At 35.6% G+C, this 13,765-nt stretch overlaps 1 protein-coding gene across 1 annotated transcript; it reads left to right on the top strand.

The window, feature by feature from the left end:
• The first annotated feature begins 11,912 nt into the window (after positions 1-11,912).
• On the top strand, positions 11,913-12,845 carry LOC105862427 (olfactory receptor 10X1-like). The gene has a single exon (XM_012748697.2). The coding sequence runs from the start codon at positions 11,913-11,915 to the stop codon at positions 12,843-12,845; it is 933 nt and encodes a 310-aa protein (XP_012604151.2).
• Positions 12,846-13,765: the final 920 nt, after the last annotated feature.

Below are 13,765 nucleotides of genomic sequence, written 5' to 3'. Positions count from 1 at the left end.
CAGAAAATCTGAGTGGCTCAAAATTTGTTTAAAAAAACAGATTTCAAAGTATAAAACTTTCCAGACAGAAAATTCCAGATTCAGATGGTTTTATGAATTAATGCTATCAAATACATAAGGAAAAAGTATAAACAGGCTTACCCAAATTCTTTCAGGAAATAAAATGTCAGTGAACAATTCATATATCATTTTATGAGTCCAGAATAACACTAAAACTGAAACCCAACAAGCATGTTACAAAAAGCCAAAATTAGAAACCACTATAACTTGTTAACTTGGTTTCAACAATGTCCCTAATAAAATACCTAGAAAATCTACTAAATCTACAAAAAGGGCTAATGGAACTATTCATAATAAATACATAATATTATTAAGTACATAAGTAATAATAATAATATTAATAATATTATTATTAATAAATATTATTCATAATAAGCAAGATCTCAAGTTATCATAGATAGTAAAAGGGCAATGTTATTAACAAGGAAAAATAAATTTTTAACAGGCAGCTACTTAGAGTAGCATAAACACTGTCTGTCTAGGTTAACATGAATCTCTCTCCTACAGAGATGTTTGCCTTACAATTAAAGGAAGCTAAGCTAACAAAAGGGGCAGAAATCCTCATTAACATTCCACGCAGAGTTGGTCAATTCACATTCCAAACGGAAAAATAGTCTCAGGGAAAGAGGAGGAAAGGCTGGACTGCCTGATGGACCATCACTGCCTATACAAGTCTTTTTGAGCTTGTTTAAACAGCCTCGAAGTGTTCCTCTGAGGACAGCTGAGACATGAGCATCCCCACTTTTCCAAGGAGAGACGTCTCCCACTAGCAAGAAGAAAGAAGAAACCAATTCCTGTTATCAACCTACTTTCTGAGAGACAGAAATGGACGAACTCAGCAGTTTCTCAGCTGTCCTCTACTAATAGAGCTTCAGTCATAACCACCCCACCCACCCACCCATCCCTTCTAGGCCTGCCCTAATAAAGAGTCAGAATAATTTGGCCTTGGGTCCAGTACCTATTTTCTGACAGTATGCCTTCCTTGTCTTTGGAGAAACAGTAAATAAACGTGATGCTTCTTTCTACCCTAATCACTGTCCGAGAATTATTTTTACATACCATCCCCCCACCTGCCTATGGACAGAGTTCACACTCTAACAGATAAATAGATAGATGACAGATCAAATCAATTGTTTTTCTTTATATTAGTAAAAGAATAACAAAATATTAAAATGTCAATTTCAATAACATCAAAAACATTTAAAACGAATTAAATTTGATAAAATATAAGGAAGTATTCTACACTTAAAGCTACAAATTAATAGGCAAAAATTAAAACCTAAATGAGTGGAGATGCAATGTAATATCAATGGATAAAAAGACTCAATATTGTAAATATATGAATTCCCCCAAATTATCTATATATTTGATGCCTTCTTAATCAAAGTTCCAGAAGGATTTGCTGTAGAAATTGACAAGCTAACTCCAAACTTTTTATGGAAACACAGAGACCTAAGAAATCTTGAAAAAGAAACTTGGAGGATTTAAACTCCTGATTTCAAAATGACTATAAAGCAACAATAATGAAAATAGTGTACTATTGGCAAAAAGGTAGAAAAATAGATAAAGGAAAATATAGTTCAGAAATAGTCACATACATAAACAATCAATTCAAATTCAACAAAGATGCTTGTGTAATTAAAGAAAAAGAGGAACATCTTTCCAAAAGATGGTGCTGAAACAACTGCATTTTGGTATTAAGAAAAGCCAAAACAAAAAAGTGAAAATAAAAACTCAATTCTCATCTTATTCTATTAAATATATGATATAAAAGGGACCTAATTGTGAAAGCCAAAGTATATAGTAACTGAAATAAAACATAGAAGAATATTTTTTTAATCTCAGAATAGGAAAACATTTTTAGTCAGAACATCAAAAAATACATAAAAATTAGTACAATCAAACTATGAAAATTAAAAACTGTTCATCAAGGGGCAGAATGACAGAGCAAAATAATATAACTACTTGATAAAACATACCAATTTCTTTTAAGCTAAACATAGACTTATTAAGTTTATTTCCACACAAAGACTTATAAGAATATGTGGTAGTGTTTAATTCATAATAATGAAATACTAGAATATAATAATGAAAAACTAGAATCAGCCCAAACATTCATAAACTGATGAATAAATAAATAAGTTGTGGCATATTCATACAATGAAATAAAACCTACCAATAAAAAAGAATAAACGTGGAAGAAATGGATAAATCTCCAAAGCATTATGTTGAGCAAAACAAGAGTGAAACAACAGAGTACATATATAATATGATTCCACGTATTAGTTTACTGAATTGAAAATTTTATGATGGCTATAGAAATCAGCTCAGTGACTATCTCAGGTTTGATTGGAAAGAACATAATAAAACTTTCTGAAGTGATAAAAATGTTCCACATCTTGAATCCAGATATGATGACCATACATACACATTTTTCAAATCTCATTGAACTCTATACTTGTGGTCAGTACATTCTACCACATGTAAATAATGCCTCAATTTTAAAATACACTGATTTCATAATGTAAATTGCAGATAGTAAGACTTGACAAAGACTTCTTGGAAAATGATTTTGCATTGAGGAGAGAATGAAAAAATATTTGGAGTTTGGGAAAAATATACATTGCAATATTACCTTGGTTTATGATTTTTTTTTAAATAAAATGTGATATTCATTTTTGGGTGATTCATAATTCTCTCTTTTTATGACTATCATAAACATAATCTTCATTTATATTTTTATGGTGAATATGTGTTTACATTAAATACAGTATTAGATATAGTAGTTCGTAAAATAAGACATACATTCTTTGAGAAAAATAAACTGCATTATATTATATTCTCAATTGTGTCTCACTTATGAGTTGGTATTCTTTCTGATATTAAAAGCTTGATATCAGATGACAGAGTTAGATCATTTATATCTGATATTCAAACAATTAAATGATATTAAGCTAGAACTGTTTACTAATCTGAGAAATTAAATATTTTGACAAGCTTTAACAGAATCCTGAAAATATATCACTCTTAAGCTACCAAAAATGTTCATTTCTTTTCTAAACCCTTCTAGCTGTCACAATTTCTGATGAGAAATCTATCATTCAAATTAAAATTGTTTTTCCTTATAGGTAAAATATTATTATTATTTTTTGATGATTTCAAGATTTTTTTGTCTTTAGTTTTCAGAAGTTTGACTTGTGTCTTGATATAAATTTCTTGGGGTTTACCCTTTTGGATATTCACTCAGCAATGAAATAGAAAGTTTTAGCAAAGAAATAGAAAATATAAAGAAAAATCAAATGGATACTTTCCTGATTCTTCGCATGATGAGTGATTTTCTACTGGAACCTGGGTATCTGAGGTATCATATTATTGTTATGGAAACCACCCGGGAGTTTCAGCCTAGGTCCAGTCCAGGTGCTACTTGGAACAGAGTAACCAATTTCTGAGACAAGGAGGATTGCCAAGGGAGAAAGGAAATTTTAATACCAAAGAGTTTTTGAGGGGAAAATGGGAAAAGCATTCTCAAAACTGTCGCCCCAAATAAGGCAGGGTCCAGACTTTTCAAAGAGGGGAAATAAACAAAGGGCTGCAGGCATTTTGGCTGCTCTTCTTGAATTAACAAGGGAAATTAACAAGGGTCTAGCCCGTGGTGTAGGTTACAGAGAGTGAGTCTTGGTCAGGAAGCTCCAAAGTTGCCTAGGAAACTTTGGAATCTCACCTCCTTTGTCTTGCAGAAAATCCACCATTTCCAGGAAACAACTCAAAAGGTCAAATAGTTAAGGGAGAGGATTATAAAAAATATAGAGGTCATTGAAATTTGTTCATACAGTGGGTTACATTATGACACCACATCTCATTTAAATCTTCTATTTTATCTGACATCCTCTAACGCCACTCCTGTAGGGAAAAGTGGCAGTGCCAACTTTTTAATACCTGATTACTATAATAGAAGTCCAGGTTCCCCATTCAGCTTCTGTTGACACCTAGCATGGGAAAGAACCCTCTTTACAGCTAGGCTAGATGGAATTTCCAGCTCCTCACTAATTTTCTGCGTACACCAGTCTGTCCACCCTGGGATGGTGCTTTCTTGCAGCTCTGACAGCAAGCACTGACACTGCTGAGAAACCATCATTCCCTCTGGGAAGTGGTAAAAGTCCTGGCTCTCCACTAGGAGTCCTCTGGCACCTTCCTAGTGTGGGGAGAGGGAGGGGATCATTCCTTCTAAGTGAGAGTGGAAATCCCAGTTTCCCATGCGGTCTCCGCAGACACCTCAGGGAAGGGCTAGAGGGAAGCTCATTACCAGCCTGCAGAGATCCACGCTCTGGAACCAGCCTTTGATGACACCACCCCAGCGAGGACATTGAGGCACACCTTTACAGACCTGTGAGCATGAAAGTCTAGTCTTCCCACTTGGCCTTCTGTGGCATTGGCATGAGGTTACAGCATTTTCTATGGTGTTTGGCTGTAGTAGAGTGCTTATTCTTTAAAAGTTTTCTGTCTTAATGGGCTGCCCGGCTGCCACTGTCCTCCTGATCTTCCAAAGAGCAGGTTTATTTTAGGGCTTTTTTTTTTTTTTTTTTTTAATCTGTGTCTGTTGGTGTCTTCATGAGCTTCAAGACTGGGATATATCCGGCCACAGGAAAACTCAGGGAACTCACCACTACAACTTTCTTTGAGTCACAAAGTCCCTGGCACGGTCATTATACTCTATCTTTCATAGATTTCTTATATATATATATATATATATATATATATATATATATATATATATATATATTTCTTATATATAAAATGTCCAGGGTTTTTAGATGTACTAAGTGGAAGCAATAGGGAAAAAAATACTTCTAGTCCATCTTCCTGGAAGCAAAAGTCATATTGCTGTCAGGTTTTATCACAGAGAGCTTCCCAAATTGAATGAGTGAATTCTGTACCTCCAACCTTTCCAAAGTTAGGTGAATTGAGGGATAGATACATAGAGAGCTAAAGCATGTTATAACCCAAAAATATTGTAACAAAAGAAATATAATGACCAAGGTGATTGAAATCAATAGCATTTTCATTTTCCCCAAAGTTCTGAATATATTAAGTTAAGCAAAGTGTTTATAATGGCTGAACAATCATTCTTAACTATCATTTGATAATAACTGGAAAGCTTGCTATGATGAACTTTTTCAGAAACTGAAAAAATTAAATGCTAATGATAGACAATATTTTTTGCAAGTCAAATAGATGCCCTGTCATTTTTGAGAAAGTAAAGAAAGGAACTGATAAAATTATCCTCTAATAAATTATTAAAAATAACTTTTAGTGATATTCCATTAAGCTATTAATAGTATATGACTTGGAAGAAATTCAACGAATTGAATAGCATTCCTATTAAAAACAAATAAATAAAAGTAAATAAAAGCTCCCTCAGTGCCTTTTTTTGTATTTCTGTGAATAGAGTTGCTAGTATTTCTGTCTATAAAAATAAAATATTATACAATAAAATTGATCCTGAAGTGTTTTATTTTAGTAAGAATAAATATTAATCATGGGGTTTATGAGGTAATTTTAAAGCACTGTTTTCATTCAGTGATAATTTTGTATTAAAATTTTATTTTTAACATTAAATAAAATTCTATTTTATATAAAATATAGTAAAACATTTTTGTGAGCAATCTATAAATATTTTTGCTGCAGAGAAGTGTAAGATGATCAACCAAACACATAAGCATAAACATATATATAAAAGAAGTTGAAAAAGAAAACTAAGAGATATCTTTTTAATGATATAAAATAGAAAATTAATGTTTCATTTAAATTCCACTGAATACATTTTTAAAATACATTTTTCTGAGCTAACAGAAGTATGCTAATATGTCAGTATGCATAATATATGAGTTATATATATATATCCACATATAAAGAAATATATGTCAGCTCCCAATACTAACAGCATTTGTCAAGTAGATCTGAAATACTTGAGACATTGATTATTGTATTTTTCATTTCCATAATTTTCATTTTTTTTATAGTTCTTTTGCAAAAGTTTTCACGTTTCAAGGAGATTTATAATTGCTTACTGAATAAATTTTATGGTAGCTACTTTAAAATCATTGTTAGATAGTTCCACTATCTTGTTCACCTGGTATTGGCATCAGTTGATTGTTTTTCCTCATTTAAGTTGTGATTTTCTTGGATCTTGGTATCACAAGTGATTTTCAGTGGTATCTTGGACATTTTGAATATTATGTTAGAAGACTCTTGATCCTGTTTAAATCTCTCATTTTAGTAAGAGGCCTCTTTTTACGTTTAGTGTGTAAGTCCTGGAAACCATTCCTGGCTTTGTTGACATAGCCTCTGGGGCAAAGGAGCCTGTCATCTATGAGCACTGGGCCAAGAGATGGGTTGACCTTCATGGGTTTTTCTGGCAATGATCATCCTGCAGTTGCTGCCAGCTTGGGTAAGGTAGAGGATGCATTGCCTCCTGAGCTCTGCCAGCAGTGCTACTGTGGGCAGACAAGGCCTAAATGGCTGATGTGAGCTAGGGATTGAGTTAGGATGCCAGCTTTGCTGGTATTGCAGCTGCAGACAAATGAAAATTACTACTGCCACTGAAGATGGATCTCCCCATCAAACCCCCACTGGGCTTCCCTTTTCTTGTTCCTTTGGCCAGAAAGAATAGACTTTACTTTTCTTTCCGTTCCTTTGTTTTAGCCTATGCTTGTCGACAGTTCAAGGTTGTAAACTGTAGGGCTTTCCACATCCCAGTCTAGCATATATGGGGGCTAAAAATAAATCCTAGAGAGCTCACTGTGGTATTGTTCCTCAAGCCCAGAGGTCTGTGGTCAGTGCACCTTCTCCTTCCTTTTCACCTTTCAGAGTCATTTTATGCTTGTATTCAGAGAGAACCTGCAGAGAAAAGTGAATATAAACCATCCTGTCCTGGAACCTGAATAGATTAAACTTTTCAAGGTATCAACAAACTATTTTCAAAAATTCCAAGCTGTTTTATAATTTGTACATCTTTAATAGCAGTGTATGAGTAGTTACATTTCTTTCTTTAAAATCCTCACCAACAGTAATATGTTCAAACCTCTTTAAAATTTCAACTATTTGAATAGCTATATAGTAGAATCATATTATATTTTAATTTATATTTGGTAATGAATGATAATGTTGAGCATATTTTCAAGTGCTTTTGTTCTCATCCATATGGGAAAGTATTAAGAATTAAGTATTGTAAAAATCTGATTCTCATAATATATATTCAATACTTTTGAAATATGTTCATTTAATCAATTCTATGTAGTCATTGCGTAATTGAGAATGCTGGATTGCCACAAGATATTACAACCTACTAGCAGCTGGAATTTCAACCTTGCTTATTTTCAGAACTCCTTCTCAGCACTTCTAACAGGACAAGATGATATATATTCTCTCTCCTCCATAACACTTTTCTTACCACCTTGGTCCAATTGTTGTCATGTGTTCTTCCCTAATTATTGTTTTAGTCCTCAGCTTACTATAGCACAATTCACTTTTACGGGCACTATCTTCTTTCCTCCACAGAGGTGTAAAGTTCTTGTGATAAGATACCAATCCTTATATTTTTCTGAGTTCTCTCGCAATGCTTAGAGTAGCATTAACACACCATAGATTCTTCTTAAATACCCAGAGAAGGAGTCAGTGATTAGAGGGAAAGAGTGAGTGTGTTTGAGGTGAGTGGTACCAAAAAAGTCCACGTTTATGCAATGGTTTAAAATAGCAAAACTGAATTTATTCAGGAACTACTGCAATAGAGGAAAACAAGCATCATTTAATACTACAGTCAATCTTGAGTAAAGCATGGAAAAGTGGGGATCTACAGCCAAAGAACAAGGACTAGGGTCGGTGAAAATTGTTAAGAGGAGGCATCCAGGATAGGGAAGAATTATTGCTACACTGCTCTCACAGGACTCTTGCTGAAGGCAAGCTATGATGATCGTACACTACCTTCAGGAGGGTGGGGGTGAGGAATTTCATCAGATATTAAGAGTGGTCAGACGTCAAAGGTAGCAAATTATCTCTAAATTGACTGAGCAAGATTCTCGCTACAACAGGATGAGGCAAGCCCAACAAGGATGGACACCAAAGCCCGAGTTCAAGGTCAAATTGAGAAGAGGGCTTAGAGGAGTCTGACCGAGTTTTGATCGAGGATAGCAGCTTTGACAATGGAAGAGTGAATAGAATGACCATTAGGGCTGCAACTTTGATTCACTTTCCCTGCCCAAACAACCTTATAAAGTAGCAGGAAGACTTGTTGATGGTCAAGATATGAACTCTGCAAGTTTTAAAGCCCCAGAGATTCCCAGAAGAGTTTTACAAGTCACACATGACACTAAGCCTTGTAACTAATGAGAGCAAATTACAAAGTTGGGTGAGAAAGTTCTCTGCTCCCTCTGATGAAGGATGAGAGGAATTCCCTTGGGGTCTCCTAAGCAGAAGCAAACCTCTAGAGCTGAGGAATCTCTGGCTCTGATAATAATCAGATGATATATTTAAACTATTAGGAAGGAAGTCTGTAAATCACCGTGATTTAGTAGTGGTGAGGGCTGATGACGGCACATGTGGCCTAGCCTTACAACTCATGTCACAAAGTTCTAGAACCACAGAAAGCTGAAGCTTGCACAGACTTGGGACTTTCCACCTCACTTCCCAGCTGGGGAGACTCAAATTCAGAAGATGCAGCAATTTTCCCAACATCACTAAGCTAGTAGTGATAAAAGTAAGAAATCCACACTCTTAGGCTTGTGATTTTCATACTTGGTGAACCTCTGTTTCTTTTGAGAGGTGAACAAAGTATGCTTCCAAGAACAACGTGAAGACTGTCTTTGGAAGAATATATTACAACTGTGACAGTGTATTGGCTTTGGATCCTGGTAAAATACACAAGGTAGGAAACAATTCTAGATGGTTTGACTTTCTCTTCATAATTGTCACTGCAAAAAGGAAGGGTCCTTGGGATAAAATTACATATTTCCTCCAAATCATCATTTCTTTTACACTTCAGAAAGTGTGTGTATTTCTTTTGTCAGTGTGTCCATATCCCAAGTTAAATTTGACACAAGCATAATTAGGGACAACTTTAAAGATAGGTGAGGGTAGAGAGGGGTATAGTATTCCCACCATATGCGCACGCGCGCGCGCACATATACACACACACACACACACACACACACACACAATATGTAGGCTTGTGGAGGGAGATTCTGACATGCTTACTGTATTGCTGGTGATTCACTAAATAAATATTTAGCACACAGTTAAGACTAGATAGTGAAAAACCTATCATAAAATTTGTATAGGTTATTTTTTGCATTTTCAAAAAGCTTATGAATTTAATGATGCCTTTGCAAGCAACTTCCCTGCCACCCCAGGCTGTGTTTGAAGCACTACAACATATTTTGTGAGATCAGACTGTTCCTCAGGTATTACGTTAAAAAGAGATTGGATTGTATACCAAGGACACAAGGTACTAAAGCAGCTCCTTGTTTTGCCAATGTATTTTAATTTTTCCTTGATACATTTATTTAATATTTTAGTCCTAGAATCCATATAATTGTTTTTCTTATAAAATTACTGCAAGGACATAAGAGAGCTTAAGAACTTTGGTGTGTGAAGTGCACTACTGAAGGGAGGAATTTTTCACAATGGCTTAGGGTTAAGCAGATGGAATCTATTGGGACCTGGTATTTCTGAGAGGGAAAGGATGTCTTCTGAAGGAAATCTAGAATGCTGCAGGAAGCTTATCATATGGGAAAGTGGAGTAATAATCTACAAGTGCATTTGGAAACCAAAGATATTGAAATTAAATTTGGGTACTATAAAGGCTTACACAAAAAGACCTCAGGAGAAAGCCTAAGGTTTCCGTAGATACTGACACTCATAATATATCCTTAGCCAAGAGGACAGACAAGTACCCTAGACTTCTCATTGGTAGGTGAATGCTCACAGATAAGAAGGGTAGATACAGTGAGAGAAAGGGAAACTGGAATACAGAAAGGCTTGATAGAAGGCAAGGTCACAAGATCCATGTATGACTATAAGAGAAGAGGGTCTTGTTAGGTCTAAGAGGACAAAGAATTGAGGGTTGTAACAAAAGGGAGCATGAAATGGGAAGATTCTGAGTTGCTGATATAATACTATTTCTTGATATGGGAGCTGGGCACTGGTTACACAGGTCAGTTGTTTCTGAAAATTCACTGATTTAAACATATCTGATTATTGCAATTATCTTTGTTTTTTCATAAACAATTAAAAAGTTCCAAAAAAGAATAAAAAACCCTATAAGGTAGAGTCCATAGGGTTATGGGTTATTTCTGGAACTATTTATATTTAGACCATTTTCCTACTGCTTCTTCTGACCATCAGCGACAAAGTAGATCCTGCCAAGAGAATGTTTGAGCTTAGCCTGAGATAAACCGAATTAGAGTGAAAAGTCTGTTAATCTCCATGCTCAAAAATCACATGCTATACAATACTGAATTCAGTAAAGCAGCCCTTGTTTATACATTAAGCAACTTTTTGATGACTAACTCATGAATCCAACATTTATAGGGAATTATTACCTTCTTAAAATAATCTGTATTATCACCCTGAAAAATGCAGAAATGTATGACTCATAGTATATTTCCTCAAGGAAAGGAAAATAAATGGAAAAAATGCAGAATTCAAGTTACAATAGTTTGCTTCTAGTTACATATATATCACTTCCTAGATACAACCTTTTTATTTCTAAAATAAGTAAAATAATCTGCCATATACATTTCACAGCTGTCCTATGCACTTCATATATGTGTTATGAAGAGTAAAATCAATAAAACTTTGAAAGAATTTGGAAAAACATAGAGATAATGAATGCTAGTTATTAAATATCTTGTCATATGAGACAAGAAAAATAGTAGTTCAAAATAATGCAAGGGTGATAAATGCGTTAAATATAAGGACAAGCAACATGTTCTAGAATTCAGAGAAGGATAAGATTAACTCAGATGTAGAATTATTAACAAGTTCATACAATGACAAAACAAAAAATTTGGGGGGTATGTTGAGCTTGGCATTCCCTAATGGACAAAATCTCAGCTGCCACCTTTTTGCATAAAGAATCTGTTTGTTAAGATCATCCACGTATTGTAATTAATCGCTATTAATCCTGATATTTCTGAGGTATCCTATCTCTCTTCCTTGCCTCGTCTCAGGTTATAGGGAAGGGAGCATTTTCTTTATTTTCCTTTGATATTTTAGGACATAAATGGTTTCTCCAAGAAGGGATAATGACTTTGGGATTCTCTAAATTGTAAGACATGTCCAAGTTTTTAATAAAATTACTAGTAAAGGAATTCTCAGTATTTACTTGGGAAATATTTGGAAACCATATACAATGTGGAAGCTGCTGTGTTGGGCCCTGACTCTGTTCATTAGTGACTTAGAAGCTTTTATGATGTTCAGAGGCTCATCCAGATCTGGCTCACCTGATACATCTGAATCTCCTTCATCTGAACATCAACTGGAACATTTTCTCTTTTATCATATTATCAGCAAATATAATAAAATCCTTTAAACATTAGGCCAGAGCAAACCTTCTTGTCACATAAGTGATTAATAAAGAAGTGCTGAACAAAGGAAGAGATGAATGAATAAATGCAAAAGGAGGAAGACGTATCAACTACATACACGATTTAGCTAAAATAATGAAAAAGCAGTTGTTAGTTGTAACTCTGATGAATTGTCTTATTTACATCACAATTTTCACTTGATGACATCAGAGAATAACACAGAGTTGGATGTTTATTTGTTGTTTCTTTTACATTTCAGACATGCAAACAATGAAGATCAACCAGACTATCCTGAAGGAATTCATTCTCGTTGGCTTCTCTATGTACCCAAATGTACAGACATTCCTCTTTGTGGTCTTCTTTTGCCTCTACCTTCTCACCCTTGCAGGTAATCTCACCATCATGGGTCTAACCTGGGTGGACAGGTCTCTCCACACGCCTATGTACCTCTTCCTTAGTGCACTCTCTTTCTCCGAGACCTGCTACACGTTGGCTATCATCCCTAAGATGCTAGAAGATCTGCTGGCTAAGAACAGAAGCATTTCAGTCGTGGGTTGTGGCTTACAGATGTGTTTCTTCCTGGGACTTGGTGGCACAAACTGTATCATCCTCACTTTGATGGGATATGACCGCTTCCTGGCCATCTTTAACCCTCTAAGATACCCACTGGTTATGACCAACATTGTGTGTGGACAACTTGTGGCTTCTGCCTGGGCTGGAGGCTTCTTCATCTCTCTGATAGAGATTGCACTGATATTCAGGGGCTCTTTCTGCAGCCCCAACCTCATCAAACACTTCTTCTGCCATATGCGGGCAGTTGTCAGGCTGTCCTGTATAGACAGCGACCTCATAGAGTTCATTGTGAGAATGATCCCAGTGTCGGGCTTGCTGGGTACCTTTCTCCTCATTATCCTGACTTATGTTTTCATTCTTTCCACTGTTCTCAGGATCCCTTCGGCCGAGGGCAAGCAGAAGGCATTCTCCACCTGCACCTCCCACCTCACAGTGGTCATCATCCACTTTGGTTTCGCATCTATTGTTTATTTGAAGCCAGAAGCCTCAGGGGGAGATGACACACTCATAGCAGTCCCTTACACTATCATCACCCCTTTACTCAGCCCCGTCACATTCAGCCTCAGGAATAAGGACATGAAGAATGCTTTTAGAAAGATGATGGGAAAGACACTGGCCTTGAAAAAATAATCTTGCACTATTGCTACTGGGTTGAAGCATGGGTCATTGTCCCCAGAATTCCGTGGGCCATTTATCCTGTGACCTCTGGAAGAGCCTATACCATTTGCCTTTATTCAGAGATTGGGATATGCGGGGAGCAAGGGACTGAGACTAGGACATGAGCCATCACAGGCATTTACTTAGCTTGTTAAAGAAGTTGTCCAAAGCTTCTACTTTCCAGTATCAGAGGAAGAATGTCCTGCAGATATGTGGATTTTGTCAGTTAACTTCTGAGTGTTCTATACCGTTGATGAAGTGAGAAAGGAAAGGGAGTGAAATGAAGAAAGGGAAAAAAACTCAGCATATATAACTGCTGCACTAAGAGATGTTTTAAATAGCTAAAGGAATAAAAGTTGAGGAATATTTTAGGCATGATTATGAAACACTGGTTGCACTCCCAGTAGATAGACCATTTCTCATAAGAGATATACCCTGCAAAAACTAACAAGTGTCTATTAGTGCATATGTGGATACACACACACACACACACACACACACACACATTTTTAAGTGCTCATGCCATAGTCATTAATAACACCCTGTTCATGACTGTGGTCTTTCAGTGACTGCCAAATGCTAATTTCTGAGTATATAGGGTATCTTGCAATATTTCTTCTCAAGAGTAAACATTACAGCCTACATCTTCTATGACAGAGGAAACCATGGATGTGAGAAATGTGCCCCCATTTTCTCTAAGGTGAAGACATTCAAAAGCAAATGTTCAACTATGCCATGATATTAAGAGATTTGACAAAGAAAACTGTTTTGGCATGGTGTACAATGTATAAAGGAGAAAACCAGATGAACACAGCATCAATTTTTTATATCACCAAAAATAAAATAAGAAACACTGTGGAGTTTATGTCATAGAAGAACAGTGAGTGGTCTTA

This window comes from Microcebus murinus, chromosome 2 (genome assembly GCF_040939455.1).
Source record: "Microcebus murinus isolate Inina chromosome 2, M.murinus_Inina_mat1.0, whole genome shotgun sequence".
Lineage (NCBI taxonomy): Eukaryota > Metazoa > Chordata > Mammalia > Primates > Cheirogaleidae > Microcebus > Microcebus murinus.
The sequence above is the reverse complement of the archived record's forward strand: the minus strand, read 5'-3'. Positions and strand labels throughout refer to the sequence as shown.

What these genes read in the sequence shown, in the direction of transcription:
- LOC105862427 (XM_012748697.2), top strand. Translation starts at nt 11,913, where the DNA reads ATGAAGATCAACCAGACTATCCTGAAGGAATTCATTCTCGTTGGCTTC.